General features: G+C 44.6%; 1 protein-coding gene across 2 annotated transcripts in view; it reads left to right on the top strand.

The window, feature by feature from the left end:
* The window catches only part of TNKS (tankyrase), a 288,162-nt gene that overhangs the window by 191,658 nt on the left and 80,008 nt on the right, over positions 1 to 16,496 (top strand). For both annotated transcript variants that reach the window (XM_073340169.1, XM_073340168.1), the window contains 3 exons: positions 2,979 to 3,045; positions 3,506 to 3,692; positions 15,082 to 15,203. In XM_073340169.1, the coding sequence (XP_073196270.1) occupies positions 2,979 to 3,045; positions 3,506 to 3,692; positions 15,082 to 15,203 (376 nt within the window). The remainder of the gene's footprint in view (positions 1 to 2,978; positions 3,046 to 3,505; positions 3,693 to 15,081; positions 15,204 to 16,496) is intronic.

Raw genomic sequence — 16,496 nt, 5'->3', positions numbered from 1 at the left:
CAGACAAGAGGCATATTCAGTTACACTTTTCTGTGACCTGATTATTTTGTCAGGTATAGGCATGTCAGCTCCATGAGATTTGCACATGCACAACTGATGAGATAAACAAGCACCTAGTTTCACAGCTATTACCAGCAGTAAACATCATAGGAAGAGAAGACAGCAGAGCAGTCTTTTCTAAGGTGAATTAACATATTTCATAGATTACTCAGGCTAGTTAAGTCCAAAGCTGACTGCAAAGAGTTACAAAGGGATCTCAGAAAAACTGGGTGAGTGGGCAAGAAAGTGGCAGATGAAATTCAGTGTTGATAAGTGCAAAGTAATCCACAGTAGAAAACAAAATCCCAACTATATATACACTATGGTGGGATCTAAATTAGCTATTACCACTGAAGAAGATCTTGGAGTCATTCTGGATAGTTCTCTGAAAACATCTGTCCAATGTGCACCATCAGTCAAAAGGGCTAACAAAATGTCAGGAACCATTGGGAAAGGGATAGAAAATAAGAAAAGAAAACATAATATTGTCTCTATATAAATCCATGGTTCACCCACACCTTGAATACTGCATGCAGTTCTGGTTACGCCTTCTCAAATAAGATATAGTAGAGTTGGAAAAAGTACTGTGAAGGGCAACAAAAATGATTTCAGGTATGGAAAAGCTTCTGTATAAGGAGAGATTAAGAAGACTGGGGCTTCTTCATCTTAGAAAAGATGGCTGAGTCCTATGATAGAGGTCTGTAATAACACTAATGGGGTGGAGAAAATGAATAGGGAAGTGTTAACTTACACCTTCATGCAACACAAGAACTACGAGTCACTCAATGAAGTTAATAGACAGCAGATTTAAAACAAACAGACGGAAGTACTGCTTCACACAACACACAGTCAATCTTTAGAACTTGTTTCCAGGAGTGTTGTGAAGGCCAATAGTATAAAACAGGGGTCGGCAACCTTTCAGAAGCGGTGTGCCGAGTCTTCATTTATTCACTTTAATGTAAGGGTTTCGCATGCCAGTCATACATTTTAACGTTTTTTAGAGGGTCTCTCTCTATAAGTCTCTATATTATATAACTAAACTATTGTCGTATGTAAAGTAAACAAGGTTTTCAAAATGTTTAAGAAGCGTCATTTAAAATTACATTAAAATGCTGATCTTACGCCGCTGGCCCACTCAACCCGTTGTCAGCCTGGGGTTCTGTTCACCTAGGCCAGCAGCAGGCTGATGGGGGCCGGCGGCCGGGACCCTGGCGGGCAAGGAGCCGGCAGCCAGAACCCCAGACTGGCAGTGGGCTGAGAGGGGTCGGTGGCCGGGACCCCAGACCGGCAGTGAGCTGAGTCGCTCAGCCCGCTGCCAGCCTGGGATTCCGTCCACCGGCTCCTTCCAGCCAGAGTCCCGGCTGCCGGCTCCGCTCAGCCCACTGCCGGTCTGGGGTCCCGGCCCTGCCCACATGGAGTGGGTACCTACCTTCTCACTGGCTCTAGCCCATTCTCTTCCTCTCTCTCTGCACTGAGCTGAGGGTGGGAATGCACTGAGCACAGGGCTGGGGGTGAAGGAGCAGGCTGGGGGTTGCGGTGCAGGGTTTGGCCAGGAGCTAGAATGCGGGAGCAGGCTCAGGGTTGGAGCAGGAGGTTTGGATGTGGAGTGCCTACTTCGGCAGCTTCCATTTGGTGCGAGGGGTGCAAGTGGGAATGTGGGGGGTGGTGCAGGAGCTCCCGTTTGGTGCTCAGGGTGGGGGTGGGAATGTGGGGGGTGCAAGAGTCAGGGCATGGGTGTGGGGGGGCTGGGTATGTGTGAGGGGTGCAGGAGTCAGGGCTGGGGGCATGTGAGGAGGGTGCAGGAGTCAGGTCAGAGGGCTGGGGGCATAAGAGAGGGTGCAGGAGTCAGGGCATGGGGTGTGAGGGGGCTGGGTATGTGTGGGGGTGCAGGGGTCAGGGCAGAGGGCTGGTAGTGTGTGTGGGGGGGTGCAGGGATCAGGGCTGGGGTGTGTGGGGGGGTGTAGGGATCAGGGCTGGGGTGTGTGGGGGGGTGTAGGGGTCAGGGCAGAGGGCTGGGGTGTGGGCTAGGGTTGTGGGGGCACTTCCAGCCCCCTGCCCAGAGCAGCTATGACGAACTTGCTTTGGCCTCGAGTATTTCTGTTATTAATAGTCACGTCCTGCCCCCTGACTGACCCCTCAGAATGCCCGACCCATCCAAACCCCTCCGCTCCTCGTCCCCTGATTACCCCCTCCAGAGACCCTCCTCCCCTAACCACCCCTCCCAAGAGCCCACCCCCCTATCTAAGCCCCCCTGCTCCTTGTCTCCTGACCGCCCCCTCCAGAGACCCCACCCCGTCCCTAATCACCCCCAGGACCCCACCCTCTACCCAATCCCCCTGCTCCCTGTCCCCTAACTGCCCCGACCCCTATCCACACCCCTGCCCCCTGACAGGCCCCCCAGGACTCCCACGCCCTATCCAACGCTCCCATCCCCTGACCGCCCTGCCCCCAGAACCTCCGAACCATTCAACCCCCCCTCTCCCTGTCCCCTGACCGCCCCCCGAGACCCTCTGCCCCTTATCCAACCCCTCGGCCCCGGCCCAGCCCCCTTAACATGCCGCTCAGAGCAGCATGTCAGAGCCTGATGCGCTGATCCGCTGGAGTGCAAAGCCCCGCCCCCCAGATCGCTGCTTTCCGCATTATATCCAAATTCATGTTATATCGGGTCACGTTATATAAGGGTAGAGGTATAATTATGAATGCAGTGAGTGCTATTTCTTAACATTAATGTATAGTAGATTAAACACTTATGTTACATTACTCAAAAATGTTTTTATGCTATTCTTAATCAGCGCATTATTCTGAAAATAAATGTAAATGTATTTGGTTAAGATTCCATTTGATTTTGAAATCTGCTAATTTTACAGCCTGAAAATACTTCAAAAGTCTTTGAAAATGCTTCCTAGATATGTAATTTTGTTTTGTTTTATTTAATCTAGCGGACTTGTACCTCTTCATAATGCATGTTCATATGGACATTATGAAGTCACAGAATTGTTACTTAAGGTAAGTGGAGAAATGGAAGAAAACATGAGCATTGCAATATTGCAAAATTATGGAGAGAGATAGTTACATCATACAATAGTTAAGACTGTAGCCTTATTTCTGTTTTTTTTTTAAAAAAAATTGTGATTTTCACACCTGTAATATATTATTTCAGTTGTGTGGGGCTTTGGGCCTTTAGACATACACCTGTACCACTGAATTAAGTATGTGTTTTTTCCGCATAATCTCGGCAGACAAGCATTAGAATTTAGTTAACTGGAATTTTTTTGAAACAAAGGTGTCTCAATAAAAATTAAGTTCATTGCAAAGTTCAGATTTTGGTAGATGAAGATAAATCAATTATTTTTCATTTCATTTGAAAATAACTTAATGAGTGTTAAAGTTATAAAAATGAAAACCTTGTGATCTTTGTCATGGTTATCTCTTATTACTAACATAAAAATTTCTTTCCCACTCCTAGCATGGAGCCTGTGTTAATGCTATGGATCTCTGGCAGTTTACCCCCTTACATGAAGCTGCTTCCAAGAATCGTGTAGAAGTCTGCTCTTTGTTGCTTAGTCATGGTGCAGATCCAACACTGGTCAACTGCCATGGCAAGAGTGCTGTCGATATGGCTCCAACACCTGAGCTAAGGGAGAGACTGACTTGTATGTATTTCAACCGTGAAATAATTATTAATATAAACTGACTCACCTTTCAACCCAGTTCCTTGTTAGTAATGGGAAATGCAAAACAACAGGTTATAGAGGTGTCCATTTCTCACTTCTAAACTTGTAGAGATCTATACATGTTCTCCTTCATGAAATTGCCTTTATTCATAGCGTTTAAGGCCAGAACGGATTGTTAGATCTTGTCTGACCTCCTGCACAACACAGGCCAGGGAATTTCACTTAGTTACCCCTGTAGTAATCCCTATAACCAGAGGCAGATTAAAGTTTTCTGGGGCCCTGGGCCAGAGCAAGGCCCCTTCCGCCTGAGGCCCCGCCCCCATTCTGCCCCTTCCACATGCAGCCCCACATCTTTCTGCCCCTTCCCCAAGGCCCACCCCTGTTCCACCCAAGGTCCCCACATTCTCCCCCTCCACTGCAGCTCTGCAACCCCTTTCCCTCCTTTCTCCCCCTCCCTCCCCTCTGCGCCCACGATACCTGAGAAGCTCTGTCCCTGCACCATGGCCCTGGGGTGCAACAAGGAATGAGAGCTCCTCCAGTCCCTGGCCGCAGCGGGGGTCTGGGTGACCAGGGTCAGGGCACTGGAGCTTCTCCCACCTTGCCTCCCCCCCCCCCCCCCCCCCAGGCTTCTGCCAAAAGCAGGATTCTGCTGAGGGAGGAGGGGGCGGGGGAGGGGGCTTCCCCTGTGTCACCTCTTCTGCTTGGGGGAGAGGAGGCTTCCCACGGCTTCTGCTGGGGACAAGGTCTCTGCTGGTTAGGGCTTTCCCTGTCCTGTGACTTCTGATGAGGATGGGGCCTCTGGGTGGGGAGGGGTTTCCCCCATCCCACAGCTTCTGATGGGGATTGGGTCAGGCTGGGGCCGCTGGAAGGAAGGGGGAGCTTCCCCCACAGCTTCTGCCAGGGCTGCGGGTGTTGGGGGGGGATTCCCCCACCCACCCAGAGTTGCTGCCAGGGCATGGAGTTAGGGCCTGCAGTTTCTCCCACCCTGCCGGCCTAGTGGCCGGAGCTCCAGGCTTCTGCTGCCCTGCGGGGGATTTTTCCCGGACCCCGCCCCACAATCGGCCAGGCCCCCAGGGGGCTAATCCGCCACTGCCTATCACTTGGGTTTGACTAAAGCATATCTTCCAGAAAGCCATCCAATCTTGATCTAAAGACTTCAAGAGATAGAGAATCCACCACTTTCCTTGGTAGTCTGTTCCAATCACTCTCTCTGTTAAAAATGTGTGCTTTAATTCTGATCTGAATTTGGCTGGTGTGAATTTATAGCCACTTGTTCTTGTTATGCCTGCCCCCGGTAGATTAAAAGGCCATTTGGTACTCAGTATTTTCTTCCCATGAAGATACTTCTACGCTGTAGTTAAGTCTCCTCTGGATCTTCTCGTTGACAAGCTAAGCAACTGAGCTCTGTTCGTCTCTCGCACTAAGGCATTTTTTACAGCCCTTAAATCATTTGTGATTCATCTCTGCACCCTCTTCAGATTTTCAGCATCCTTTTTAAAACGTGGGTACCAGCACTACACACAGTCTTCCAGTATCTGTCTCACCAATTCCGTCTACAGAGGTAAAATCACTTCCTCACTCCTACTCACTGTTTATACATCCAAGAATCGCACTGGTCCTCTTTGCCACAGTATTGCAGTGGAAGCTTATCTTGCATTGCTTCTCTACTATGACCCCAAAATGCTTTTCATTAGAGCTTGTCAAATGATTAACAAAATTAATTGCGCTTAATCGTGAGATTAAAAAATAATTGCAATTAATTGCAGTTTTCATCTCACTGTTAAACAATAATAGAATACTGTTTGTTTAAATATTTGTTGATGTTTTCTACATTTTCAAATATATTGATTTCAATTACAACACAGAATACAAAGTGTACAGTGCTCACTTTATATTTTTTATTACAAATACTTGCACTGTAAAAAGATAAACAAAAAAGTAGTATATTTCTATTCACCTCATACAAGTACTGTAGTGCTCTTTATCGTGAAAGTGCGACTTACAAATGTAGAATTTTTTTTTACATAACCACACTCAAAAATAAAACAGGGTAAAACTTTACAGCCTAAGGATTCACTCAGTCCTACTTCTTGTTCAGCCAATCGCCAAGACAAATAAGTTTGTTTACATTTACAGGAGATAATGCTGCCTGCTTCTAATTTACAAGGCCACTTGAAAATGAGAACAGATGTTTGCATGGCACTGTTGTAGCTAGAAGAAAAGGAGTACTTGTGGCACCTTAGAGACTAACCAATTTATTTGAGCATGAGCTTTCGTGAGCTACAGCTCACTTCATCAGATGTTTACCGTGGAAACTGCAGCATTGCAAGGTATTTATGTGCCAGATATGCTAAATATTTGTACGACCCTTCATGCTTCGACCACCATTCCAGAGGACATGCTTCCATGCTGATGACAGGTTCTGTTCAGTAACGATCCAAAGCAGTGCAGACTGATGCATGTTCATTTCCATCATCTGAGTCAGATGCCACCAAGAGAAGATTGATTTTCTTTTTAGGTGGTTCGGGTTCTGTAGTTTCCAAATCAGAGTATTGCTCTTGTAAGACTTCTGACGGCATGTCCCACACCTCATCCCTCTCAGATTTTGGAAAGCACTTCAGGTTCTTATCCCTTGGGTCCAATGCTGTAGCTCTCTTTAGAAATCTCATCCTGGTACCTTCTTCGTGTTTGGTCAAATATGCAATGAAGGCATTCTTAAGTCGAACAATATATGATCGGTCATCATCCGAGCCTGCCATAACACAAAATATATGGCAGAATGTGGGTAAAAGCAGGAGACGTATAATTGTCCCCCAAGGAGTTCAGTCACAAATTTAATTAACACATTTGTTTAACAAGAGTCATCAGCATGGAAGCATGTCCTCTGGAATGGTGGTCGAAGCATGAAACTTCTGTCACCTGCTACTCAGTACTCTGACACACCCCATTCTGACAGCTCCATTGGCACCGCCATTTGTGGAAGTCTCCAATTCTGAGGATACAAATGTTTGGCGTGGCCTGCCACTCCTGTTTCAGAAGCACAACTACTGAAGGGTTCCGACGGCACCATGACAGTTTCCCACTTTGTCTTACCCACAGAGGTAGTACCCAACTCTTTGAGCACAGGCTCAACAGCAGCAGGATCAACTGGGTTGGTCATATTGGAGCTCATGGCCTCAGTATTCACCTTGAGAGTGGTCCCGTTCAACTTGGGAGGATTCCCCATCTTGCCCCGACAACCTTAGTCCGGTTAGACGTTCGGACATGGGGTTAGACGATGCACCGATTAGCCCGATTCTTATGGTACTGGCAGATCTGGAGAGATTCCCTTTGTCGTCTCCAAATGTTGCCGTGTCATCAACACCTTCCTCCCCACCAGACTACTGATGGTTTCAAGAGCTCCTACGGAGGCTAGCCAATGCTCTTGAGATCCTACTAGAAGAGGTGCAGGACAGTCATCATCATCATCTACTAGACATTCTGCACACATCAGTACTGGCAACGGTGGCTCTACCAATCAATGAGGCCATTCTTTAACCAGACTGCAACATGTGGCATACCTTGGCCATATGCACACTGACTCCGAAGGGGGCCGAGAAAAGATGGGCCGAGAGAAGATACTACGTCCCCCCTAAGGGGGCAGAATTTCTATTTTCACACCCTCCACCTAACTCCTTGGTGATACAGGCTGTGTTGGAGTAGACGAAACAACACCAGTGCTCCACCCTGGCAGACAGGGAGGGTAAGGCACTGAACCTTATGAGTCAAAGGTCTTCTCTGCTGGACTACAGTTCTGGATCTCTGACTACTTGGCACTGATGGCCAAGTATGACTTTATAAACTCTGGCCGGATGGAAGAATTTACAGACAAGTTACCCCAACAGGATCATAATCATTTTTACAGGAAAGCAAGTTGGTCACCATATCCATACTTCAAGCTGCAGTTGATTCAGCGGACATATCCTCACGTGTGTTAGCAATGGGAAGTGTCATGAAGAGGGAATCCTGGTTACAGTCCTCAGCTTTCCCTAGAGAGGTACAAAACACAATACAAGGACCTTCCATTTGACGAGTCAGACCTCTTGAACCAGAAAACTGATGATTACTTACACTCACTAAAAATCTCTAGAGCCAACTTACAATCCGTGGGCATTTGGAACCAAAAAGAAAAATTTTATAGCCCACTGCAAAGCCGATGCTGTAGAACAGCCCATTTCTATCACCAATGAGCCTTTGAGCCTCCTCAGAAGCACCGTAAGGTGCACAGAACCCATCCACCTGTTTGGGCAACACAGACCCCTGCACAACACACTCAATTGTCGTGAAAATGGTATTTCTGAGTGCGGCTAGAGAGCTGTCAACCACTCTGTATACCAATGTTCCTACCATGAACCTCTTTTGGGCGTCATCTCAAACTCTTTCTACCAGCGTGGAGAGCTATAGCAAAGGACAAGCGGACATCATTCGACGTAGCTACACCTCGAGTTTATGATATCTCCTCCATATCCCTTCCTAACCTCCCTGCTGAGATCACTCTCATGATAGTATTCTTACTAGGGCTGCCAATTAATCGCAGTTAACTCACGCGATTAACTCAAAAAAATTAATCGCAGTTAAAACAATAATTGTGATTAATCATACTGTTAAACAATAGAATACCAATTGAAATTTATTAAATATTTTGGATGTTTTTCTACATTTTCACATATATTGTATTCTGTGTTGTAATCGAAATCAAAGTGTATATTATTTTTGATTGCAAATATTTGCACTTTAAAAATGATAAAAGAAATTGTATTTTTTATACAAGACTGTAGTGCAATCTCTTTAATTGTGAAAGTGCAACTTACAAATTTTTTTTTACATAACTGCACTCAAAACAATGTAAAATTTCTGAGCCTACAAGTCTTCTCAGTCCTACTTCTTGTTCAGCCAATTGCTAAGACAAACAAGTTTGTTTACATTTACAGGAGATAATGCTGCCCTCTTATTTACAATGTCACCAGAAAGTGAGAACAGGCATTTGCATGGCACTTTTGTAGCTGGCATTGCAAGATATTTACATGCCGGATATGCTAAACATTTGTATGCCCCTTCATGCTTCGGTCACCATTCCAGAGGACATGCTTCTGTGCTGATGACGATCGTTAAAAAAAAATGTGTTAATTAAATTTGTGACTTAACTCCTTGGGGGAGAGTTTTTTTGTACATAATTCTACATTTGTAAGTTCAACTTTCATGATAAAGAGGTTACACTACAGTACTTGTATTAGGTGAATTGAAAAATACTATTGCTTTTGTTTTTTACAGTGCAAATACTTGTAATAAAAATAAATATAAAATGAGCACTGCACACTTTGTATTCTGTGTTGTAATTGAAATCAATATATTTGAAAATATAGAAAACATCCCAAAATATTTAAATAAATGGTATTCTATTATTGTTTGACAGTGCAATTAATTACGATTAATGTTGTTAATCGTTTGACAGCCCTAAATCTTACCCTTGAGATGGACTCCCTCCTGCAGAGACTAGCAGTGTAACCAGTTCCTGCACCCTTTCAGGACACAGGGTTCTATTCCAACTACTTCCTGGTACCCAAGAAGAAGGAGGATGGAGACCCATTTTGGATCTCCAGCTCCTCAACTGCTGAATTCGCAAGCGATCATTCCTTTGCTAGAAAAAGGTATGTGGTTTATGGCTCTTGATATGCAAGACGCCTACTTCTATATCGTTGTAGACCTGACCCACGGGAGATTCCTGAGGTTCAAAATAGGACCTTGACACTTGGAACACAGGGTTCTCCCATTCAGACTTACTTCTGCTCCTTGAGTCTTCACAAAGATTTTCTCCGTGGTAGCGACTCATCTCCAGTGTCAGGGAGTCCTTGTCTTCCCCTATCTGGATGACTGGCTGCTAGCAGCGCGGTCCAGAGAGGAAGCTCAAGTATCAACATCTCAGCTTCTACTCCTCCCTAGGAGTAAACATTAATGTTGAAAAATCGACTTTAAATCGACTTATTCAGTCCCTGGAATTCATAGGAGCTCACATCGATGTGGCTTCTTCACAAGTTATCTGCCACAGGACAGATTCCAAAGCCTACTGGACCAAATAGTAACCTCTAAACCTTTGGTTTCAGCCAGGACCTGCCTTTCCCTCCTAGGGCACATGGCAGCGTACACATATGTCACGCCATTTGCCTAGCTGCATCTTTGCTGTCTACAGCTATGACTGCAAAGGATTTATTCTCTCATACACCAATTCATGAACACTAATTGTCCTGCCGGAAGACATCTCCTCACTTTGGTGGTGGAGAGACCTGCTTCAAGTCTGCTCCAGATGCCCTTCCTCCTATCTTTGCTGAGCATGACAGTCATAATGGACATGTCACTCGCAGGTGTTAGGATATAAATATTCAGGCCTGTCTGTAAAGTCCTATACTTTAAGAATTTAGGTATATGTTTATCATTTAGCTAGTTATAGAGGCATAAAAGAAAGACTTAAAATTACTGTTTTCTTGTGTAAAGGCCTTCTCTCACTGTGACAATCTAAGGCCCTGTTCTTAAGCTAAGGCCTTTGGCTAAGCAGCAGAGACAGCCATAAGCTGGGAAGCTTATGGTCACATCCTTACATTTCAAACTAGTCACACTGAAATAAGGTGCTATTGGGCTGTTAGAAATACAATCCTGTCCTGATAATGCCTATCACCTCCAGATAAAAATGGTTTTAAAAAAAAAAATTTAGTTTGATAGCATCCTATCTGGCAAGAAATCACTTCTCAATAGTTGTGGTTATGAAACCACAGAACAAGGAGTAGTGGTTGACAGAACAAGGAGTAATGGTCTCAAGTTGCAGTGGGGGAGGTTTAGGTTGGATATTAGGAAAAACTTTTTCATTAGGAGGGTGTTGAAGCACTAGAATGGGTTACCTAGGGAGGTTTTTAAGGTCAGGCTTGTCAAAGCCCTGTCTGGGATGATTTAGTTGGGGATTGGTCCTGCTTTGAGCAGGGGGTTGGACTAGATGACCTCCTGAGGTCCCTTCCAACCCTGATATTCTATGGTTCTATGAACCCTCAATTCTATATGTTTTATCTTTATGGCTCCCACTTTTCTATTGTTAATCTGTCTGGTTCTCTAATTGTTTCGGTCTGCTGTATAATTAATTTTGCTTGGTGTAAAACTAATTAAGGTGGTGGGATATAATTGGTTAGCTAATCATGTTAGGATTGGTTAGGTAAATTTCAGTAGAATGATTGGTTAAAGTATAGCTAAGAATATTACTATATAAACAGGGCAAACAGGAAATAAATTGGGATTCGAAAATAAGGAAAAAAGGACTTGAATTTAAGCTTGCTGAAAGTTCATCCCAATAAACATCCAGTTGTTTGCACCTTCGGACTTGGGATATTGTTGCTCTCTGTTCATGCAAGAAGGAGGAGGGTGAGGGAATAAGCCCTCTAACAGCAGGTTGGGGCACTCACATGGAAGATCACATGACACAAGGCATCTGGGTCATGCGAGAGGTCAGGATGCACATAAACATACCAGAACTTCGGGCAGTGCACAAAGCATGTCACTTGTTCTTACCAGCTATCCACTGTCGCCACATCCTTGTCACATCAGACACCACCACCACAATATACTACGTAAACAAACAAGGAGGCATAAGATTCCCAGCGCTGGGCATGAATATGCCTGTGGAAATGGTGCATAGCATATCATACCTTTTTATCGGCAACCTCCCTGCCTGGCACCAAGAACGTGATTGCAGATGCCTTCAGCAGGAATTTTACTACCAACCATGAATAGGAATTGCCTCACACAGTAATCGTGCACATCTTTGACTGCTGTGGGATGCCTGTCAGAGACCTTTTTGCTTCACAGAATACCAGGTGCACCCAGTATTGCTGAAGAGGGGACATGGTCCCCACTCACAGAGCGACGCTCTGGTTGTCAATTAGTTGGACTTAAAGAACTATGCTTTCTCCTCCATACCACTCCTATCGTGTTCCCTCCACAAACGCTGTCGAGAGAGCAATGGCCATTTTGATTGCCCTGTTCTTGCCTTGCCAATTCTGGTTCCCTCTTCTTCTCCACATGTCAAAGCACTCTACACTTCCACTACAGACATTCCCGGAACTGCTGACACAGCACAACCACAGACTCGGGCACCCAGATCTACGGACGCAACACTGAAAGCTAGGTTTTTGGCTGAACGCCTTGGTTAGCACGAGAATGCCCATTAGCAGTGCAAGACATCCTCTCCAGTATCCAAAAGGAATCCATGAGATGCTCCTATAAGGCCAAATGGAAACGTTTCACTTCCTGGGCTCAACGGCAAGGCCTTGTCCCCGAGGCCGTGGGCATGCAGATACTCGTAGACTATTTTCTCTATCTGAAAATCTTGAGTCTCGCTCTCAGCTCCATCAGAGTTCATGCAGATGCCATTAGTGCTTTCCACCCTCTAGTGGCTGGACATTCAATTTTTATGCACCTTTTGACTACCTGATTCTGGAAGGGCCTTTTTTTGTAAGTACCCCCCATTCAACCTGTCGCTACCCAATGGGACCTCAACCTAGTGTTCCTCATTAATGAACCCCTGGCCTCCTGCTCTTTCTCTCCTCTCCATGAAGGTCACTTTCCTTGTTGCCATTACTTCAGCGAGGTGGGTTGGTGAACTGGGAGCCATGGTGGCAGACCCCTCCCCCCTTCACTGCATTCCATAAAGACAATGTATCACTCTGATTGCATCCAAGTTGCTACTAAAAGTGGTTTTCTGATTCCATCTCAATCAACTCCTACATCTACGTACCTTCTTCCCCAAACCACACATCTTTCATGGAGAACGGCGACTTCATTCTTTTGATGTGCGTAGGTCTGCAAAGGACAGAGCCATTCCGGAAGTCTCCCAGGCTATTTGTCGCCATAGAGGAGAGAATTAAAGGACAGGCCATTTCCATCCAGTGAATCTTTAAGTGGGTTTCTAGGTGCATTACATAAGATGTCAAGACAATCCTCACCAGGTGGGATAGGCCCACTCAATGAGAGTGCAAGCATCAACCACAGCTGTGCGTCATGATGTGTCCCTTGCAGATATATGTAAAACTGCAACATGTAGTTGGTACACACTTTTTCCTCCACTACACTCTAGTATGTGATTCCACAGGAGACGCCTCATTCAGTGCAGCAGTCCTCCATTCTATGATTCCGTCATCTTCCTCGCATTCTCCTCCTCACTATGAACTGCTTGTCAGACACCCTCAATGGAATGCAATAGGGACCATCACTCAAAGAAGAAAGGGAGGTTGCTTGCTGGTAACTGGGGGTTCTTTGAGGTATGTGGTCCCTATTTTTATTCCAATCCCAACCTCTTTCCCCTCTGCTGCGAATCTGATAGGTCTGTGGTGGAGAAGGACCTGGAGACACTGGCAGTCCACCCTGCCCTTTATCACCTCAGGAGAAACCACAAGGCAATACATGGGCGCATGTGCGGACTGCCGAATGATACTACTTTCAAAGGTTCTGGCTCCGGGCATATGACGCACGCACGTAACCCTCAGTGGAATACAGATGGAGACCACACATTTTGAAAAAGCTCCAGTTACTTTCCCTTCTTTCCCTTTAGTAAAGTCATATGTTCTAATTTGGGAACCCTACCCTCTCCACTTTAATCAAACTCAAAATTTATTGTTTCATTATTAAATAATAATAAGAGCAGAACAGAGTTCAGGGAGATGATTTTAATTAACTTTGTAAAGCAAAAACATGACTTTCAGACAACTTCATTTGGAGATTTATCTGTCCCTGCAAATTAGCCTGTGCTAACCAACTATAATGTGATTGATTTTTTGCTTTTGCAAACTAATGACAAGGAAAGAGAGGAGAAGCGTCAATGATGCTTTGTTTTCCAATATTCTGTAAGGCCTGGTAGCATTGTTGGGCTGTCTGAATCTCACTGCGTTATGCCAGGCTTATTCTCGGACAGGAGAAGATGGTTTTGATGGAACCAGTTCAATACTTTTTGGCACAGATGGCTGTGAAGCAGTAAAAAGGCTTTTGATTTGTTTTGTCATCCAGTTTCATATATGTGTTCTTCCTGGGCTGGAAAATTAGACTAATCTGTTGAAGCATGTCATCAGTTTGACATAGAAAATGCTGGCATGTGGCCTTACAGGGTGAAGTTGCCACTGATACTATGGCTAATTCTCGCAACAGTATTTAATTCTTTGGAATTCATTCTCAAACCCTCTTGATTACTTCATGATGGTCAATGTTCTAAACTTAGGTATGACCATATAAAATATAACTATTCTAGAATTCAGTTTGGTCATAATCATGTTACCAAATTCTGATTCATCATTTGTAACTTAAATAAAGAGCTGCTTTCCACCAGAGCCTTCATTACTCAGTCTTGTTTTTCTGCTATCTGGTCAGAAAACCAAACAAAAAGGATTCCTCCTAACCCGGTGGTGGGAAAGTTACGTCCTAACCTTGAATCTAAATTTCTCTCTCATCTGTTTTTGTCTCACTCTTATAACAATGAAAGACAATAACACAAGTTATAAAGTTACAGAAAACTGCTAATTCCACAAGAAGTAACTTCTGAAATAAGTTAGAATAAGCCTGCTGACTTTCAGTTTTGTTCATCATTTATTAAAGGGTACTTTTACATATTTGGATATTAATATATCCTGCTCTCCTTACTCTCACCGGTGATCCCAGTGTCATCAGTGGGATTACTTGTAGGAACAAAGTGAGCAGGATCTGATGCTTGGCCATTTTTATGTTAAAGGAGCAATATAATGGTAAGATTCTATGCTGCACCTCCAACAGGTGCAATACCGAACTCTCAGATGGGGGAGAGGGTTAAGTAAGGTGGCTTTAAGCCAACTTTGTGTCCTCTTGGTCCTGGATTGATCTGGAGGCTGGAAGGTCCACTGGTGTAATTTGGGCCTGAAATCTCTGTAGTGCTGTGTGATGCAACCCCACCCTGGCATGCCCCCTATGCTGGAGATTGCGGTAGGGCTCTCGGAAGGTGGCCTGGTAGCTGTCTTCTGTAGTGCTGGTCCTAGAAGACTCCTCCTCTGGCTGGATACAGAGTTTTTAGTGATTCTTATAACACTCTTCATCTTGGGGCTGGAGTGGGAGGATGAGGGTTTTGCTCTGGAAACTGGAACCTTCCTTCCTATCTCACCCCAAGAATATATTTCTGCCTTCACTAGGAGAGGGTTTAGGATTCTGTCATCATAGCTGATGTTACTATTTAGGGCAATATAGAACATTTTTCTTTCCCCTTTGGTTAATTCTAGTTAGGTTTCTGAAATAAGATGTGTTACTGAATATTAAGTATGTCTTATTTCTCCAACAGATGAATTCAAAGGACATTCTTTACTGCAAGCAGCCAGAGAGGCAGACCTAGCCAAAGTGAAAAAGACTCTTGCTTTGGAGATCATTAATTTCAAACAGCCACAGTCACATGAGACCGCACTGGTGAGATTATATAGTCAGTTCATTTTTTTATGATATATGTGGAAGTAGTGCTAGTTGAAGAGCTTTTTTTTAATTGCTAGACTATGAAAATGTATTCATCTAAAATTGAGGATGTGCCACCAGGCATCTTATGTGTTAAAAGTAAATCACTGCTATAGAAGAAACATTGTACATTTTTTTCACCCTTGAATTCAGTTTTTATGCAGGATTTCTCCAGAAACCTTCAAGTAAGCTACTGCTTATTTCTTCATGTTGAACCTTTGTGTTCTCCCCACCTGATTACCTTCCCTGTAGTGAAAACTGCTAGAGGGTTTCTCTGTGTTCTGCTATCACTGCAGTTGTCTTGTTTTTTCTCTCCATTTTGTCTTATGTTTTATGGACACTTGTTGCAAAAAATATTTTGGGGTGCCAGCGGGTTGAGATGAGGCAGGCAACAGAAACGTATCATGCTGGCTTATGGGAGATTGGAATAAGTTAGCAGGCTGCCCTCTATCTTTCATCTTTTTTAAATCAAATTTTTCACCAGAATCCCAATTAGACTTGCTTCTTGATGAAAATCATTCTCCAACATTCCCACACAGATGAGTTTATTAATAATACTTAATTCTTTCAACATCTGACAGAGGTCAGCAGTGAAACGTTTGATGCTGTTCCTGCTATATAGGGGCTTTCTGGCTCTCACTGACCAACCAGTTGTTTCCCTTCTCCAGCTGATTGGTATAACTCTCTGCTGGCAACGTATATTTGTTGTGATGACATTCAGACCTGTCTAGCATTACAAAAGAACATAAGAGTGGCCATACTGGGGGTATGTCTACACTACGAAATTAGGTCAAATTTATAGAAGTCGATTTTTTAGAAAGCGATTTTATACAGTCAGTCGTGTGTGTCCCCACTAAGCGCATTAAGTCGGTGGAGTGCGTCCACAGTACCGAGGCTAGTGTCGACTTTCGGAGCGTTGCACTGTGGGTAGCTATCCCACAGTTCCTGCAGTCTCCGCCACCCATTGGAATTCTGGGTTAAGCTCCCAATACCTGCTGGGGCAAAAACATGGTCGCTGGTGGTTTTGGGTTCATGTCGTCAGTCACCCTTCCCTCCATGAAAGCAACGGCAGACAGTCATTTTTTTCCTTTTTTCCGTGCGGGCCCCATACTGCTTTTAGCAGATAGTGCCATAGGTCTGCAAACCGTTGTCATCAAACGACCACTTCCACTGCCACTCTGCTCTCCTGATGCTATGAAATCCACCTCGCAGGTCTTCTCTGTGACCGTCGTCATCCACCGCTTCTGCTGC

Source organism: Lepidochelys kempii, chromosome 4 (assembly GCF_965140265.1).
Source record: "Lepidochelys kempii isolate rLepKem1 chromosome 4, rLepKem1.hap2, whole genome shotgun sequence".
NCBI lineage: Eukaryota > Metazoa > Chordata > Testudines > Cheloniidae > Lepidochelys > Lepidochelys kempii.
The sequence above is the reverse complement of the archived record's forward strand: the minus strand, read 5'-3'. Positions and strand labels throughout refer to the sequence as shown.